The sequence below is a fragment of the Vidua chalybeata genome, chromosome 7, assembly GCF_026979565.1.
Source record: "Vidua chalybeata isolate OUT-0048 chromosome 7, bVidCha1 merged haplotype, whole genome shotgun sequence".
In the NCBI taxonomy this organism is placed as follows: Eukaryota; Metazoa; Chordata; class Aves; order Passeriformes; family Viduidae; genus Vidua; species Vidua chalybeata.
The window spans coordinates 26838474-26856984 of NC_071536.1; the positions used below are offsets into that span (position 1 = coordinate 26838474).

General features: G+C 41.4%; 1 protein-coding gene across 9 annotated transcripts in view; it reads left to right on the top strand.

Annotated features, from left to right (window-relative positions):
* Positions 1–1767: 1767 nt before the first annotated feature.
* Positions 1768–18511, top strand: part of EPB41L5 (erythrocyte membrane protein band 4.1 like 5) — a 55035-nt gene continuing 38291 nt past the window's right edge. For 5 of the 9 annotated variants that reach the window (XR_008431828.1, XR_008431829.1, XM_053947707.1 and 2 more), the window contains exons 1-4: positions 2009–2110; positions 2877–3061; positions 13421–13525; positions 18088–18130. Coding sequence is in view for 7 of the 9 variants with exons in the window: in XM_053947707.1 (XP_053803682.1) it covers positions 2011–2110; positions 2877–3061; positions 13421–13525; positions 18088–18130 (433 nt within the window). In the remaining 2 variants the exon portion in view is untranslated. Of the gene's footprint in view, positions 1939–2008; positions 2111–2213; positions 2451–2876; positions 3062–13420; positions 13526–18087; positions 18131–18511 lie in introns of those variants that run through there. The other 4 variants (XM_053947711.1, XM_053947713.1, XM_053947708.1 and 1 more) reach the window with 4 other exon arrangements.

Below are 18511 nucleotides of genomic sequence, written 5' to 3' on the forward strand. Positions count from 1 at the left end.
TGTAAGAAGAGGCTTTTCAATAGATTTGTTTAAACTGGAATAGGAAGACTGGATATAAGACAAGTGACGAGTTACACAGTTGAATGTGTACTGTACATACTTGGACTGTATCTGAGTAGCAAACAGCGAGGAAGGAGTAGACTGCAATTACAGGAAGAGTAGCAAGAGGCTGGTGTGAAGTAGAAATTGCAAAAATGAGCAACTAAGCTTTTTTGTCACTGTAGCTACAGGAAGAACATAATCTTTGTGCCAACATGGGAGCTTGTGAATGACTGAGTGGAAAGAAGCTCAATTTAAGGAATAGTTGAAGATGGTTAGAACATTTAGGGACAGCGTCCAAGTATCAGGAAATTACCCACAATTCATTGTTATAGGAGAATGTGAATCGGTGTAGACTTAATAGCCAGGAGACTCCCATTTACTAAGCAGATCTCCACTACAAACTAACCATCTTTGACATGCAAGCCTTTGGTTAGTTGATCTGAGAATTCATCAGATATCTGCAAATCCTCAAGATAAATTATTTTTCCACATTAAATATAGTAAGATTTTGTATGGTTTCTTTGGGAACTTTATTGCAAGCTCCTACAGGTATTTCATGACAGGCTACTGAGAGCAAGCAAAGTCCCTGTTCCGCTGATAAAAAGTAAATATCTAAATTTCCCCCCATTTTGTAATTCACCTTACTGAATAAATAAACAGGGTACATGAATGTGAATCTCACCTTTCCTCAAAGCTCGCCCTGCTCCTCCCAGCGGCAGGAGAGTGGTTGTCAACCTGTTACTTCATCAGCAAATAGTGGGCAATTACGTGTCAGCCTTTTTAATTTTCCCCCTATTTCAGTAAACAAGGGAACTCGATGTATATTCAGGCAGTGGAGCTGAGGTATTAATGTGGGTTTCATTTTGCCAGTTCCACTGCCTGGCAGGGACTGACCGGGTGTCAGCCCGCGATTCAGAGCGGAGCGTGAACGTTGTGTTATCTTTAGCCTAAGTATCTGCTTTCCCAGGCTGGATTCCCAGTTATCCCGGGATTTTGAGGGTGTCGGGAGCTCCTTTACTCCGAGCTTTGTCACTTTTAGCTGGCATTACGCACGGAAAGTTTAATATTGCTTTTCCTCAAATACTGACTTGGACACAAATATTTATGTAATAAAAAAAGCACAGTAAAGTGCACCCCTCTGTAATTGCTGCCGAGGAGCGGGGCTGGAGTGACACGTGAGAAAAGCGATGGAAGCGCGGGGCACCGGCACAGGCTGCGCGTCTGCATTTCAACTTTAAAATGCAAACTGCATTTTGTAGTCGCAGCCTTATTTCAGTGTATAAATATTAACAGTGCTCGTTTGTAGACGGCTCTGCTTAAATTAATACACTGCTACCGCTGCTCTTTCAGGCACTGTTTCAAGATAAGATTTTCTTACAAATTTTATGGTTCAAATGCGCATTTGCCTAAAGGTTCCAGTCACCGCTGGGCAGCCGAGGGCTGGTCACATTCCTGGCCAAACCACCGAGGGGAAACCTCCACGCCACATTAGCAAAAACTCCAGAACTTTTGGGAAATAGCCTGAGACGCGTCCCGAAGGCTCAATCCCCAGGGGTGCGCCATCCCCGGGGCCGCCCCATCGCCCCCGCTCCCCGCCGCGGCCCCTCGGGCCGCTCCAGGCTCCGCGCTGCCGCCCCCCCGGGGAGCACGTGGTCGGCGCCGCGCCCCCCCTACCCCCCGCGGCGGCCCCTCAGCCGGGCGAAACCACCTGGCACGGGAGGGGGGGCACCCCTTCTCCACCAGGCCCCGCCCCGTTAAAGGGGCGATGGGCTCCCGGCACGGCGGGCAGCAGAGCTTTCCTTCTCCCGTCTGGCTGCCGCCTTCCCTTCCCGCCGCCCTCCGCCTTCTTCTCCGCCCCGCCACCGAGCAGGAGAGCGCGGCCAGGGGAGCCGCCAGGTGAGTGAGAGCGGGGGGAGGAAATGGCCGGCGCGTCGCTGCCCGTTTAAGGGCCTCCCACGTCGCTCCGCCATGTCCGGCGGCCCGGCCCCTCCCGGGGCTCCCTCACCGCCCCCCGCCCGCCCCCGGGGCCTGGAGGAGCCGCCGCGGGGACGCTCCCGCCGCCCCGCAGGTGAGCCCGGCAGGTGGGGCCGGAGCGGAGCCGTGGGGCCGGGGCGTTATATAAGCGCAGGGGCGCCGCGGGCGGGGGTCGGAGCGGGCGGGGAAGGCGGCCGGGCAAGGCGGTCGGCGGGGCCGGGACTCGTCTGCGGTCGCCCCTCGGGCTCGGGGCTGAGTCCCCGCACAGCTCCGGGTGTGCGACGAGAAGCGCCGTGCCCGAGGGGCGCTCGCCGCTCCTGCCAGAGGCATTCGTGCACGGAAAGCTGGGAGCGCGGCTCTGAGGCGGGAAGGGTCGCTTATCGCTTGTTTTCGATGGGAGAGGTGGAGCGCGTGAGCCAGCAAAGGAGCCGGTGGTATGTAGTGCTGAGTTGCCTCCCAGCTTTGGAGGTTCACCGTCTCGGAGAAGCGCGCGGTGGCGTTTGTATCACTGAAAGATTGCAGAGAACAGTAGGTGATCTGCGCGATCGCTGTTTTTTTTCCTTAAACGTAGTTTCCTGTATTCCCAAAAAGTTATCCAGCCGTCTTCAGAGTTCTAAGCTGGGTTTTTTTCAAAGGCTTTCACAGCCAAAGACTGTGGGTGTTTAAATAAAAGTGAAACTCTGATTCTTGGCGTTTCTTTATCAAAGTCTAGGATTTTCTAAGAACTTTATTGCAGGCTTTTTTTTTTTTTTTTTTTCCTGGTGGGGTTTGAGATTGGTTGGTTTGTTTGTTTTGTTTTTAGGGTTTCTCTTCTGTAAAAAAAACTCCACCCTGTTCATTTTCTCTGTTGGATTTTGTAGCAGAGATGCTGAGCTTTTTCCGCCGCACGCTGGGACGCCGGTCCATGCGTAAGCATGCCGAGAAGGAAAGGCTGAGAGAGGCCCAAAGGGCTGCAACCCACATCCCTGCAGCTGGGGACGCCAAATCCATCATCACCTGCCGAGTGGCACTGCTGGACGGGACAGATGTCAGCGTGGACTTACCGGTATGAGCGATCCAAGTGTGTTTTTGAAATACACTTGGTTTGTGTTATTTTGATGTGGATTGGTGTTTGCAAGTTAGGTAAAGGTATTGCTCTTTGCTGTTGGCAGTCGACCCTGTGCCTTGATGTCCACTAAGTTACTGCTCATAAAAAGGTTTTGAAGGAATAGGTAACTGGCATTCACTGAAATTCGAGAGTGTTTTGCTAGATGTCATCATGCCTTACGCACTGACCACTTTCTGATGTTTTAATGCAATTGTTGTGCCAAAGCATAACTTAGAGAGGATAACCTGTTTGGTGAATTGGGTTTTCTTTTTGGTGAGCTGTCTGTCTTGACAAAGAAGGTGAATCTCTTGGTGTAACTTGTTGAAGAGGAGGGATGAGCAGAAGTACCAGCAGGAATTTCTGTGTGGGTTGGGTTTGGTCTGGTTTTATGTCAGAGATGAACACAGTTTTTAACACTAACTTGAGAGGGGAGGGGAAGAGGAAAAATTTGCTTCCTTCCCCTCCTCAGGGCAGATTATATAGTAGGGATTGTTTCATGGCATGGTGCTTTATTCAGAGTGAGGTGTTAGCCACTGTTTTACATTTCTAAAGCTTCCTTAATATGCACGTGCCTGTTCTGCTTGCCTAATTATATACCTGGTTTTGGCCCACAGGATGAGCAGTGGCACCAGAAGTGATGCACTCTGTTTATCCATTACCATGTGTTATAGTTGTTAGTGACTTGTTTTAAGCTCACGAGCTGAGCATTAGGAAGTTGGGAAGGTGTGGATCTGTGAGACCTGACTAGTTGCAGAGGATTTTGGCTGCAATCACAGTTGTGCTAGTGTTGGAACTGCTGACTAGAAGGAAAAGCCATTTCAAGACTGGCTGCTCCACACAGCTCTTTCTTCCCTTTGTTTTTTAATCGTGGAGTGTTTAGGTAGTGCAAGGAAGTCAGCTTGATTGAGCAGTGTTGTTGACATAGCAGAAATAACTCTTGTGATATCCTGAACTCCTAATAATCTAGAGTTAGAGAAACCCTTTGGCATCTTTATTTGCAAAATGACTGTACAGATAGGCGTTTATAGAGGGTGGTAAAATCAATTTGTAAATCTCTGAAGCAATGTAGCGAATATATCCAGTGCTACTTAGTGCCTCGGATGTTTGGTTTGAGGCCAGGAATGCCCACAAACACTTCATAGCAAGAGTTAACACTTAAAAAGTACTCAAGTTTAAATTGGTGTCTCTGCTGACTAGAGCAGTAATCTTTGGAGCTGGAGTTGGCTCTGTAGGCAAATTCCTGGTGGCTCCAACGACATTTCTAAGGCTTTGAGGAGCATAAATTGAACCTGAAGAGGTGTCACGACCTGCCACCTGGCCTATAAATCTCAGACCAGGGTGCAGTAGTACCTATTTACTTCTACAAGAAACTTTTCTCTCCAGAATTTTTCTTTAAAAGCCAATATAGATCCTTGATTGTGAACATCTAAGTTATGAGTAACAGTAACCAAATTGACATCGCTTGATGTGTTAATTACAGTGCATCGTCAGTGGCTGACATGTACCAGTTTCTTCAGTGATTAAAATACAATAAATTAAAAGTAAATTAAATGTTTCATTTCAAACTTCCTAGAGTGTTTATTCTTGTTTATTCTTGTTTCTCCACTTGCATCATTCATATTTTGGGCTTACTCTGAAAGGAAAGAAAAAAGGGTAGGGAAGACGGGGGATGAAGTGGGGGGGTACAAAATCCTGGCAAAACAACATCACTTCCTAAAATGTAAAGCTTAAATTAAAAATACATGTGTATATTTTTTTTTCTTTTACAAAACCTTTATTTGAGAATCTTTGTCCTCTTTGAGCTAAGATCTTTTCTGAGACTGGTTAGTTTGTTGGCAGTAAATTTGCTTTAAAATGAACTCTTTCTCTCAAAGAGGTGCCCCTGCTCTGCCAGTTCGTTTGTGCACAATCGCACTGTCTACCTAAGCACTGTGAAATTGTTTTATTAAAAAAATAAATAACAAAGCTTTTCTTGAGAATGAATCATTTAGCAAACAGGTTAGTTCACAGCCAGAGAAAGGATTGTCTAGGCAGGAATGAATGCCATACCTTCTTAAATCCATGGCTACACGATTACTTCACAGTGGCATAAGCTGTTGCTGCCACAGGAGGAAAAGATGTTGCTTTCGTTATTGCATTTGTCCTTGTTTTCTCATACCCCTTGGCAGGAGAAACAGTTTTTTAGCAGCCAGGCAGTAAGCTAAGTCAAGAAAATGCTGTGGCTGAAAATAATCGGTATAATTTCGTCATGTAGTTTCCAGCTGGAGTGATTCTCCAATCTGGTTCCCCATGTGCCTCCCCAAATGTGGTGAAGAAGCATTTAGAGGTGATAACCAGGCTTAAGTTTGCTCAAAATGCCATTGAGCTCTATCCTTACAGTGAATTTTTTACTGAGAAGAGTAATCTGCATTTACAATCATTGATATAATTGAACCTGAGATTGCTGAATTTCTTCTTAATTAAAAAAAAGGAAAGGCAAAATCAACAGCAAGAAGCAGCCACAAGGGACATTGCCATGTAAACTAAACGCAATTGAGAGTTATTAAGTAGCAAAGACTGATATTTTCTGAATATTTACAATGAGACAGAAGGGACAGGTTGTAAATGATGCAGTTGAGATTTAACTTATTGGACACAGAGCCAGGATTTGAGCAGTAACTCTGCTTTTTGTCCACTGATCTTATCTTTGGTGTCTGTCAAGCCACTTAATCTTTCTGCTTTTCTGTGTCTTCTGTTGTTTTTAATTAGAAAAATGCCTGACTTGAACTTTTCACCAAAGCTGCAGTCATACACAGTACATAGACTGGATTCTTTGCAAGAATCTACTGCTTTTGTAGCTATGTCAATGACTGAAGAATATCTGTGTCATGTATACTATTTACTGACACCTTGGTATGTTCAAAATGGGAGGCATGAACTTAATGCAAGTTATCAGTGTTTTTTTGGGACAGATTGAAAGGTATCAGTTTTTTTTCCCACAGCTTAATATCAGATTTAAAGTTGCATTTTGACCTGGTACTTTTCCTCATCTCTTACCTCTCTTTTGAAGCTTTAGATTTCTCCAAATGCATTCAGCCATTTTTACAGACTTATGTGCTTAGTGAAACCCTAAGAAGCTTGTTACTTTGTTGATCTTGAAAAAGTTTTTGTAAAATAGATGTTATCTGTAAATGCTGCTGTGGATGTTGTTCATTATACATTCTGCTTTTCTGTTGACTTGAGTTAAACTTGGACAAATGTCAGGTTATGCTTTTTCTTCCAATTGTTTAAGATCCCTGGATGGAATGTTTGCTGAGTAGTGTGAGTGGTGAGAGGACAAGAACTCTGTTTTGCTGACATCCCTTATCTTACTTTTCATCCTGTTCCCATGCAAAACTAAACTACATCTTCCCCCACTGTGCCTCTGGTATTCCCAAAGCTCAAAAGCCATGAATAGCCCTGGTTTATAACCTGAAGATTCCATCAGCTTAGTCATACCAGTCTATCAAGGGAACCTCTCAACAGCTGGAATACCGGCTCTCTTGGTGCTCGTGGTTTGTGAGGAAAGGCAAGTTGGTGAGGTGAAAGTACAAAAAGTTTTCATCTGGGGTCACCAACAACGTATTTAATAATTAGGAACAAAAATGTTTGTCACGAGTTTGAAATGAAGTGCTGTTTTAAGTAATAGAGAGCTCCAGAGGATTTTAACATCAAAATATTTAAAAATTAAGTTCTTGTTTACTCAATTCTATGCTATCCATAGTACTAATTGGGGGAGGGAAAAGATAATATAGATAGGGGGAGAAATGAAAATATAAATAATGGAATATAAAATTTTGGAATATAAAATTTTTTGATTGCTTTTTATGGGGGAGCAAGGTCAGCCTTACAAGAGAGACAGATAGTAAGTGTAGGATCTTATGGAAGCAAAACTGTACTTCGTGGAAGCCAGCAGTGTTTCAGTAAAAAAACCTGACCCTGCCTAACCCACAATTTACATAATCTTCTCATGGATAATGGAGTGTTAATTGTATTCCATTTTCTGTAAGTGTAAAGGTTTAGGTAAAAGCTTCCTGGTGATATAAGATGAAAGACTGAAATTATGAGAATGGATGCTCTCTCTGAGTAGTTTTTTATCTTGGAATATTCCTTACTTACACATGCATGAAATTTGATATGGAGGTTGCAAAATGAGATGGTTTTGTCCTTATTATAATGAAGTATCATTAAGAAAAGGTCTTGTATAAACCAGTCCAAGGGCTGTGTGTAATAGTGGGATTGAACTAAGCTGTTTAGACTTTTGGAGTATAAAACAAGATTAAAAAAAGACTGTATCTGTAGTGCCTATTTTAAATAAAAATTAAGAAATCTATCTGGAATGCAAAAATCATTAAGGAGTGCCAGTGGCTTTTTTTTGGAGAGAAATGATTTGTGTTGATCTGACTGCAAGATCAGAGATGCATTGTGAAAGTTGATTTTACTTAATAATCCACTCTGGTTTATTAAAAACTTGTGGAATATTTATGGCCATTTGCTAAATATTTGTGGATGTAAATATGAAATACATAATTTTGTTCCTGGCATGGATGCTGATTAACAAGAAAATTCATTACTGCTAAAAATGCTGGAAAATCAGTCATCAAATAAAATGAGTACTCTGCGTGTTCAAGGCTGACCTCTAAAGTTTCAAAATAAAGCTCAGCTGACAAAAGTAGTAATAAATATTTGAACGTGCCCCTTTTTGTGTGTGCTAAGGCTATAAAGCTATAAAGTTTTGGATTAAAACTTTATTTCCCATGTGATCTTCTGTCTGAAAGTATTGACGTACTTTTGAGTGTTTGCTTAAACTTCTGAAAGACCTTTAGGGGACTGAAACTGGACAAAAATCAGTTATGAGCCATGTGTTCTGCAGCAGAGATGCTGCTGTCTGTGCCGTGGGAGGGGGCCCAGCCATAGTGCAGGGTGAGCCAGTGCCTCCTGGGCTGCCAGAGTGAAATTCGTGGTGAGACGGAACCTAAGGCAGGGGATGCTGAGTGGCTGTGCCTGTGTGAGCAGCACAGAGTCCTGCACGAGTCCTGCTCTCAGCCCAGCTGCTTCAGGGCCATGGCAGAAAAGTATTTCAGTCTTGGTGCAATGCTCCATGCCCTGGCACTGTTGGAAAGGAGGGAGGAAGGGAGCAGCTGGCAGCAATCTGTGCTGCTTGAAGACTAAATTGTTTGGCCTGCAGTGTGCTGCCAGAGTGTTTCTGGGGCTTGTGCTGCAGTCTGGTTTAGTTGCCTGAAAGTTTGACATTCTTAACTCAGAGTAAATTTGATCTGAAGTCCTGCTTTCCTACTGAACTGCCTCTGCAAAGAGCTCAAAGCCTTGGGACTCTCTGGTGCTCTTAATCAGAGTGCTTGTGAGAAACCTGCAGGTGGAACACCAAATAAAAATGAAAAGTTTGACAATATAATGGGGGGAGGCATTTAATCTGTAAACCTTAATGCTGAACAAGCAATTTGGATATATTGTGTATTAGAAAGAATTAAAAAATTGGTTAAATCAAAATGGTAGTTAGAAGATTAAAACTTTCAGGAAGTTGAAACAGAGACTTCCACAAAACAAACAGTCAGGTATGAATGTTTTGAGTCTTTGTTTTCTTATGTAATAGGGTCAATAAGCCTGAGCACAGTACATTCAAATCCTTCTACATAGCACTCTAATGAAAGTACAATTAGGATGGGTATTGAAATAATTTCTTTGTTATGAAGATTTTTGGGAAATGCCTTCTTTCTCCAGAGAATAAAAGAACAAAATATTTAATCCCAAATGCTTACCTTCCTGTACTTGTGCAACACTGAGTAAATAGAAGAATTGACAAGCTGTGTCTCTGGAGGTAGAAATTCTCCCCAGCCTTCCAGGCTGCAGGGTTTTATATTAACAAGTGTGTATGGCAGTGTTGTCAAAAACCGAGGATAAACCAGAGAGGGAAGCACTAGAAGAGCTAGTGTTTTGCTGCCAGTGGCATCTTTAGATGAACGAGAAAATTGACTGGAGAGTTTGGAAAAGTTATTTGTAGGTGTGGTGCTTGGTGTTTGAGGAGAGGAGCAGCTCCATTTGTAGGTCAGTACTTAAAGCCATAAGAAGATCAGGGTGATAGAAATAATGTGTACTTCTAACACTGCCTTTGTAACGATAAGGGATTTTAACCTTCCAATTCTGCAGCAGACTTTAATGGTGTTAACTACAGACACCTTTTGCATGATATTGATATGAAATCTTTTTCCTTTAAAGCTCACTGCTGAAGCTTTCTCATGCCTTAGTAATTTGAAACTTGTGGTTTTGGAGAAGGGGATTTACTTCATTTAAAAAATGGACAGGCTCCTCTGCTGCTTCTGTGCTGCTGTGGTCTGCAAACATGCATAGGTGACATCCTAGCAACTGGGTAGCTGTAAATCCTGAATAGGGACCCATACCTCCTCTTTGTGTGTGTGTGTAAATGGCATATTTCTAAGGAAGCTTGTATGCATATGAATGGTAACCCTGCTGATAAATTGACAAAAATCAGGAAGGAAAAATTTTGCCACTTGGTAGCTATTGAAGACAATAGTTTCTGTTAGTTATTGTTAATAAAAATATTAACATGGTCATTTGAAGAAATCAAAACAAAAAGTACAGCTGCAAAGATGCAGGGGATACTAAGTCCCATGAAGGTAATGTTTATTCATCTATTTTTTTCAAAGTTCATCTTGTATAGGGCCCTCCATTTCTTCACAAAGAAAGAAATAAACAGGAGAGATTATTTTCTGAAAAGTATTTTAATTAGTAGATTTTTTAGGTGGGTATTTTGATCTTGGGTTTTTTTTTTCACGTTTTGGAGAAAAAAATAACTACTTTGCTGCGATTAAAAACTTGAAGTGAGCCATTCAGCTGGTGCTCACCCAGCACAAGCTCCTCTCCAGTTACTGTGAGCTTGTGTTGCCCCTGTGGTGGTTTGTACTGGCTGCTCTAGTACTGAAGGTGGCTTTCACATCAGGCAGGTTTGGAGCACCTGGCTGGCTTATCCTCATGGATGTGTGTCCGTGAAAAAGCCGATATTCTGAGACCATGAGAAGAGGGTATAAATGCTGCCTTTCAGGTTTTAGGCAGTGCCTGAGATGCCTGAGCCGAGGAGAATGTCTCGGGATCGCCTTACCCGGCAGTGAAGGGACAAACCAAGAGGCTGAGGGGAGCACCCAGCCTTGTTGCTGAGCTACGGGGCTAAGCCCAGCCTTTGGAACACCTACTCAGCCAGCAATTGCAGTTATTAAGAGCAGCAGGAGATGTCATTAGTTGGGAGCATCCCTTTCATTGGGGAAAGGGGGGGGAGGGGGACGGGGGCCATGTGATTCATTCCCAAGTAATCAGAAGATGCTTTTATCCAGTGTGGCAAAACCGGGAGAGGTCCTGCCCTGCATATATGGTGTATTTTATTTACATTTTCCTGTTGTTGATTCTCCTGCTGTGAGATGTTTGCTGTTGCTTCCTAGAGAGAAAAGAAAACTCTGTAAATCGAGTAGTCAGGTTCTACTGAATTGCAAAGCCATGAGAAGTTTAATTTGTGCCCTGAAGGGAGGACCAGCCACTGACTGGACTGCTTGTGAGTGGAGTTGTTAATAGTTCATCGGTAACCATTAAATAGTTTGAAAATATTTGTCCTTGTGTAACCTGAGCTATGCTGTAAGGGAAAGAAAGGATGGGGTGGGGGGAAGCACAGGACAGCAGCAGGATAAAAATGATACTTTCACAGAATATTCTGAGTTGGAAGGAGCCCACAGGGATCATCGAGTCTGACTCTTAATGGCCCATACGGGGATTGAACCCACAACCTTGATATTATTAGCACCAATGCTTCCATGAGAAAGTTAGAGCAATATTTTACAAGAAAATGTAATAAAAGTGTTTCTTTGCTCTTTGAAAACTCTTGAGAACTCAGTTTTATTGAATACGAAGAAATAAATTTTGATTCATGAAAGTTGACTGGTTACAAAGCATTAATATTTTTGGTTGCTATTTGTTTAAGGAGGAAGGACTTTAGTAAAGTAAAGCATGTGTGACACTTCTGCTGACTTATACCAAAGACAGCTGCTGGTGATTTAAGTCATATGCAAAGTAGAGCATAATTAATTCTATGTTGACAGCCCTGGTGATTTAAGTCAGAGAACAACCAGAAGTCCTGTAGATCTTTCCACAGCCACTCCGCTGTTTCTTCAGGGACTTTATCCCACATTAGTCATTCAGGGTCCAGTTAGTCTTCGAGTCCTCTGCTGAGATTTCCGAAATGGCAAACACATTCTGAAACTAATTTGACACTGCATAAATTGAAGTTTTGCTTGTGGGTAGTCTGAGGTAGTATGTGTAGTATTCCAGGCTGGAGTCAAAGTGTTTCTGTCACTGGCAGGGAATTAGCCTGAGATAACTGGTTAATTTGCAGATTTTAAAGATGACCTTCAGAGGAATTGAGAAGGATCTCAAATGTTCTGCTCAATAACGGGAGATTTTCCACTAGTTTTAGACAAGCTACCAAAGGCTTCATGCAACATAGAGGTTTTCTGTTTTTGCTGTTGTAGGTGCTGAATTGATTTCACCTGTATTATTATATTAATCTTTAAGTAGAAGATATCATGTGTTGAGAAAAAATATCAACAGTTCAATGCCTTGTTCTTTCGAGACTGAGGCTATAGACTCAATTAATTAATTAATTCTTAATTAATTAAGAAAAGTATGAGTTTGTATTTATAGATTGTTTGCCTTAAGGTTTCTGTTTGAGCTGGTGTTTAATAAATCTGTTATTGCCTGAGAAATAATTATTTCCTGAGACCAACAGAAAACACTTCATCTGAATGAATTTGATGAGGTTGACATTTAGTATTTGCATTATACAACATTTTGTAGATGCTGTGTGTTTGTGAAGTTGCCTGCCTGGCCCAAATGCTTTCTGTTCCTGCTATTCTCCCCAGTACCTGGAAAGAAATAACTGTGTGAGAATTTGCTTAGACGGGCTCTGTTTGCAAACTTTTTTTGAGATTTTGCTTTGGGCTATGATATGTTGTGTTGGATTTAACTGATACATCAAGTAAAGCAGTGATAGTGATTGCAAAGTTGAATATAAAATATTTGAAGGTCAGGGTAGAGGAAGATGACAAGCATTACAGCATGCAACTTTACTTACTTAGGTATTACTTACTGATTAAACCAGATTATTTCTGAGAAGAAAAATTTGTCTGGCCCATAATTTTGAGAGGTGTACTAAATTTGCTAATTACTAGCTTACTAAATATGTGCTTAGAAAGTTATCCCATTTCTCATGTTCTGAATGTAGATATTGAGGTAAAAGATTTCAAGATGGTGGCTTTACAGAAATAGAAAAACCCTTTAGCTGCTGGCTGAGTAAGCATAAATAATGCCTGCATTTCTTGGTGTTTAATTTTTTTTAACACTATGACCTTTACTCTGATCTAATAATTTATTAATGTATTTTACTACATTTAAGCATCTCAGATATAATAACTCTTAATATATTATTTCCATTTATATCTATTTAAAGGAGCTCATAGCATGAAGGATGTATGTTGTGTAGAAACTGCTCAGTGCTATTTATGTGTTTTCTCTTTAAAAACAACTGTTTAATTTTTTAGACATCACTGTAAAAGCGATGTTTCCTTGGGGCCAGAGCTGTTTTTTTCATAAATTATGTATGAGCATATGAGCTGGCTTTTTGCACCTAGAAATTAGTTTTATGAACTTAGTTTTGTGAGTGTGATATCTAAGTGCTATTTATTCAAGTTGCTTGCCCCAGACTGTTTCCTCGCAGTTGTTAGAAGCACTTGCTAATGGAATGCTATCTCCTAATTCAATAGGTTTTGCTACCTGCTTCTAAACTGGTGAAACGCCTAGATACCAAACAGTAGTGAATTCATAAGCAATTTGCTGTACTTGGCTCCTAAAGTTTTCCAGTACATTGATTATTGCAGTTGTACTGGCTGTGTTTCCAGTTCTGTTGAATGTCAGTGAGTAAGGAAAGCCTAAAAGGAAAAATGATAAAATGACATTTTAACACTCTGTTGGCAAGTAAGTGTTGACATTTTCCAAGAAAGGAGATTATGCAAGTTCTTTATGGATATTCTGTATGTTTCTTGTGGGGTGTAGATTTGCCTTTGAGAAAAGAAGCCATCAGAAAATACAAGGGGGTGAAAAAAGGTGTCCACATCATATTTTCAGAAGCTAAATTTTTGGAATTAGAATGTAACATGTGCAGAGAAAAAGGAAGATGCTACAAGAAATCTACTTGCTATGTACTAAGTCTTGTTATCTTTTCAGAAAAAAGCCAAAGGCCAGCTCCTGTTTGAGCAAATCATGTATCATCTGGACCTTATCGAAAGTGACTACTTTGGATTAAGGTTCATGGATTCAGCACAAGTGGCAGTAAGTAGTTATGCTCTTTTTTAAGCAACAGTGTAAAAGTTAAATCCTAATACTGACAAAAATGCTATAAGAAAGCTGCCTTTTGTGAATTAAGTTTTGTGCAGAAGCCGTGAGATGTGTGATTTTCCGTGTCCCATGTTTAGTTCCACCTCCAGCACTCTAACATATGATCATGCTGTTGTCTCTTCCTTCCTTGTTTCCGTATGTTCCTGTCACACCTCCTGTTGTCACTAGGCAGGCTGGTCCAGTTGGACCCCAGAGCCTCGTGTGTCGTGTAGAAACTTTTGGTGCTGATGATACAGAGGGGACTGAGCAAATCTAGAGTGTGTGCTTGGCCCTTTTGTTGTGTGCTATACAGAGAGGAGAAGGTTTTCCTTTGCAAATGCAGTCAGTTTTCTTGTCAGCAAAAGTCACCTTGTTAATGTCTGGTTGCAGGAGGAGTGTACCTTTGATTTGTTCAAATCAGTGTGACTCAGACCTGCGACTCTAAGTTTTTAGGAAGCTATGGGTGTGTTTGTATGTATCACTTTGAGCTGAGGGTTCTTCCAAGCCCACGTTTGTTGGTGTTTTATTGTGTGTTTCTAAAAATGTAACAGGTTTTGAAGTCAGAAGCAGAGCATTGTCAGTAGCAACCACAGTTCTTTCACTTGTGGGCTATGCAGTTTTATATAGATACTTATAGTCAAGTATTTAATCCTGCCACCTAGGGTAGCTGCAAGTTAAGTGAGCCTTTAGGCAAGGAGTATTTTTTTCTTTGTCCTGCATCCCTGTAACTTAAACTTGTATTCACTTAGCTAAAATCCCCAGGTAGAATGAGAACTGTGTTTTCCTGCTGCATATGTCAATCTTATTTCTTAGATATATAACCTAATTGTTTTTGTGTTTCAAGGCCACTTCAGAATTATTTCAAGCTTAGGATGGCAGAGGGGAAGCACAGACAGTTGAGCTAAATATCTGAATTGTTCATGGTCAGCATACAAAAATGGAGGCAGTGACTTACGTTCCTTTATTTCTGTGAAGGTCTGCATCCATAACACTTTGAAGATGGTCTCTTATTGTTGCAGCTTTGTACAAAGGCAAAAATAAAATCCACAGACTTCAACCTTTTAAAGAAACTAACAGCTTTGGACACATTGCTCCACCCCAAAGCACTTATAACCTGATGGCTTCTTTCCAAAATTACTGTGATCGAATTTTATGCTTAGCATGTAATTGTAGAGAATGTGCTCCTCAGAGAAAATTGTTGGTGTTCAGCATCTGAAGCAAACTTCACAGCCAGTGGGATTAGCTGCTGCTGGTCTGTAGTTCCAAGTAGTGAAAGTGGTCTTAAACCCCTTGCAGAACAGAAACATTTAACACTAAGGAGAAAAAGACTATTCCACTAACAGATGGATGGCATTCAGAACCATGCATACCAACAGAAATGAGAAAACAGCCTATTGCATACTGTTTTATATTTCTCAAGATCATGTTAGCTGTGCTCAGCATGTGCAGTCCAAGATGCTGGTTATTGATAGTGAAGAACTCTATTGTATTTGTCTTTTTGCTTCAGAAAAGCAGTATTGTCTGTGTGGTTAAGGTATCCTAACTCAGTTTCTGCCGTGTGGCTTCTGATGTATTTCCCTGTCTCTAGGATCTCATAAGAGGTCACAGTGGGTTAGTTTTAACTGGTAGAATTATCTATATGATACTTTTTTTTTATCTTCCTGATCTGCTAGCAAATAAAGTTAGTTCATCTTGAAATGTGTTAATAAGAGTTAATCTTTTCTGCTGCAGCAGTGGGTCATGCCTTGCTTTTGTCTGGCAAATTATTACTGCCAGTCCAGAGAGCACGTGATTGAATATTTGATACTGCACAATCTACCAGGTACAGGGGATTTCAAACTTTGCTTCCTTTTCTTAACTATGTGTGACTGAAAAGCAGCAGAGTAGAGATAACAATCTGTTTACACTGGACCTTAATGATGAGCTGCGTATAATGAAGCAGAAAAGATTGCATTTTGTCAGAAGAGCTGAATGCAACAGCCAGAGATAATTAATTGCTTTAAGAAATGAAGAACTGTTGCAATAGCAGCCATTCCTGCAAAAGGAGCTGGCAAGTTCTAGCAGAAACCCAATCTGCAGCTGGAAACAAAGAACAGAGACTAATCAAGTGACTTGTCCAAGAATATTCAGGAGTCCTGTTAAATAAACAGTGTAAGAATGCAGTCCCTTACTGCAGGCAGAATTGTCCCCTGGCTCTGAAGGATATAATCTTTCTGCTACTCAATTTAAGAATATTGCCATCCTTGCTAGTTACTTTTTCTGATACAAACTGGCAACATGTAATTATAAAAAAGTTTTAGAAATCCCTGCTGTTCAGGAAGAGATCAGTTTTAGCTGCAACATCTTGTCTAACAAACCTCATTTGCCCAAACTCTTGAAATGTTGCTGGGTCAAGATTTGAGGGGTTTTTGTATGTGTTTTGTTTTTAATTTCTGCAGCAGCAAACTATTTTAGTAACGACTTGCAGTACTCTGTGCAGTCTGTTGTTTGCATTGCCTTCTCTTTAGCAAACTTTATCTCTGATTTTCAGCAGTAGACTGTTCTGTGCAAACCCTCATCAAAAGTAAACTTCTTTTCCAGGTCCACTTGAATTCCATTGTAATCACTTGGAATAAATCTCAAGTTTCTTGACGTCTGTGCCTGTCCATTCATGTGTTGGTTTTGCGGCTGTTTTTTTTGTTTCATTCCCACCCCCACTTAAAATCAGTTCTGCTTCCCTTCTCCCTTGCACACCATCACCATTGAGCAGAGCTCCTGTGGGCAGCAGCAGTCAGAGCCCAGCAGAGTGAAATGCTATCGGTGCCTGTTGCCTTCCCATGGAATGTGGAGGAGATGAAACAGGGGGGAGGCCAGCAGGGAGATGAAACAGGGGGGCACAGCCAGCCCTGGAGCCTAGAAAGGGCTCTCCTTGCCATGTCTGTATTTAAATCACCTTCAAGCCTCCAGCTGGCTAGTTTCTATATTTTTTTTGTGGAGGAAGAAGTAAGTAAACTCTCTTACAGCAAGTGAGGTTATGGAATAGGAAAAAAGATTATATGATTTCCTTGTAGAAAAAAAAATTGCTTACCTCCCATTTCACTGGTAGTGTAAGCAAAATTTATGCAAATATTTGCTTCATTCCTCCTTAAGCTTCCTGATTTATTTTAAAAATGTATTAGATACATTTCAGCTCTCTGTAGCTACATAGTTTGAATAGGCAATGAGAGCATTCTCAGCTGTGTGCACAGCAGCAGCAGATGGTTTAAGCATTCTCATCTGCAGCTAATACAGCAATCAGTCACAGCCTGGCTGTGTTACAGGCTGACTTCAGCTCTCTGCAGAAGGCAGGGCTGTTCTGGAGGCAGGAATTTGTTTACACTTGGCAGTGCAACCTGAAAATACTGGTTCTTTTTCATACCCTTTTCTGTCCTCCCTGGAGCTCACTGTGAACTTCATGTCACACAGTTTAACAAAAGGAGTCTTGCTAAGTATATAATTCATCTGTATTAGTTGCAAGGTGACATTTGGGATTGATCTGATGAGGTGGTGTTCCCTGGGCATGGTGAACCATGCAGGACACAGTGTGTCAGGTAGTTGGCTCTGGCTGTTGAGTCAATGCAATTATGTTTTGTGCGTGTTTCCTGTTTAGGTGAGTCACCTCCTTTGGAGGAGGGAGCTGTTGGCCCTACACAGCACTAGGAAGGAGATCTGTCCCACTAGATGTGTGTTGGATTTCCAGCTTTAACTTCTGGTATAAACTCTTCAGCAGTGTGATGATGTGCAATTACTTTAGGGACCATAGTGTACATGTGTAGGGTTTCAATCTGTCAAGTTTAGCTTTTTGCACATGCTGTTGTACACAGTGTAAGTCAAGCCATTATTTTGGCTTCTTGTCCAGTATATAGCTTATAATTAGCATTAGTAGGTGAGGCAGTAACTTGTCCTCCCATGTGACAGCTGCTAAAATGTCACCTGTGAAGAGATTTTTGAGAATTAGGTAGAGCTGACTCTGATGTTGGGACACAGACAGCTCTGCTGTTCCTGCACTTGAGTCATCTAAAGAAAATGTCTGAAAGCCAACAATATTTATTTTGTCTCTCCCCTTCCTGCCCCAAGTAAACATCGCACACAGCTGAGTGCCAGAGTCTTCAGCTATGATTTATGCTTCTCTGGCCCATTGTCACTGGCTGACCTGCTAATATGTGAATTAAGTGTTTGTCTGGATAGGATGAAGATCTAGTGAAGTGGTTTGCTAGTATGTTTTTTTTTCTTTTAAATAGACAGTGCTGCCTTGAAGATTTGGTTTAAATAAGGTACTACAGGATGTTTCTGTTGTTCAAAACTGACATTTTGCATTACAAACTTTGAGCAAAATTATCTTCAGCAAGCACAGAAAGCTATGAATTGTGAAAGATTTGAATTAGATTGTTTTAACAAACTACTTGTTATTCCAAGATGGTCTACACTAACACTTCCTTTGTTGTTCTTTTTGGGAAATTTCTTTATTGATAATTCAATGAAATTAATTTATTTTTCAGCACTGGCTGGACAACACCAAAAGCATTAAAAAGCAAGTTAAAAGTAAGTGTCCTTTCCATTTTCTCTTGGAACATTGTATTTAACATAAGGAAAGCACAGCCAGTTGAAATGAGTGGTGGGGGGCAGTGTCCTGTGAGGAGGTGAGGGTGCCAAGTGACAAAAGCCCAGCATGGTGCTACTGATTGTTTAATGGCATCTTCCCTCTGTAGCTCATATTACTTTATTCTAATGTTCTTAATTAAACATATGTTATGGGTTCATTAATTATAGTTGAAGTGGAGTCAAGGCAGCTGAAGATGTTCTAATATTAAAGAACATTATCCTGGCTATAGGAAAACTTGCCTTGGACCTCATTCATTGATGGGGCAATCTTGCATGCTTGAATCTGTGTCCAGTCCACCAAGTCCTCACCTGCTGCTCAAG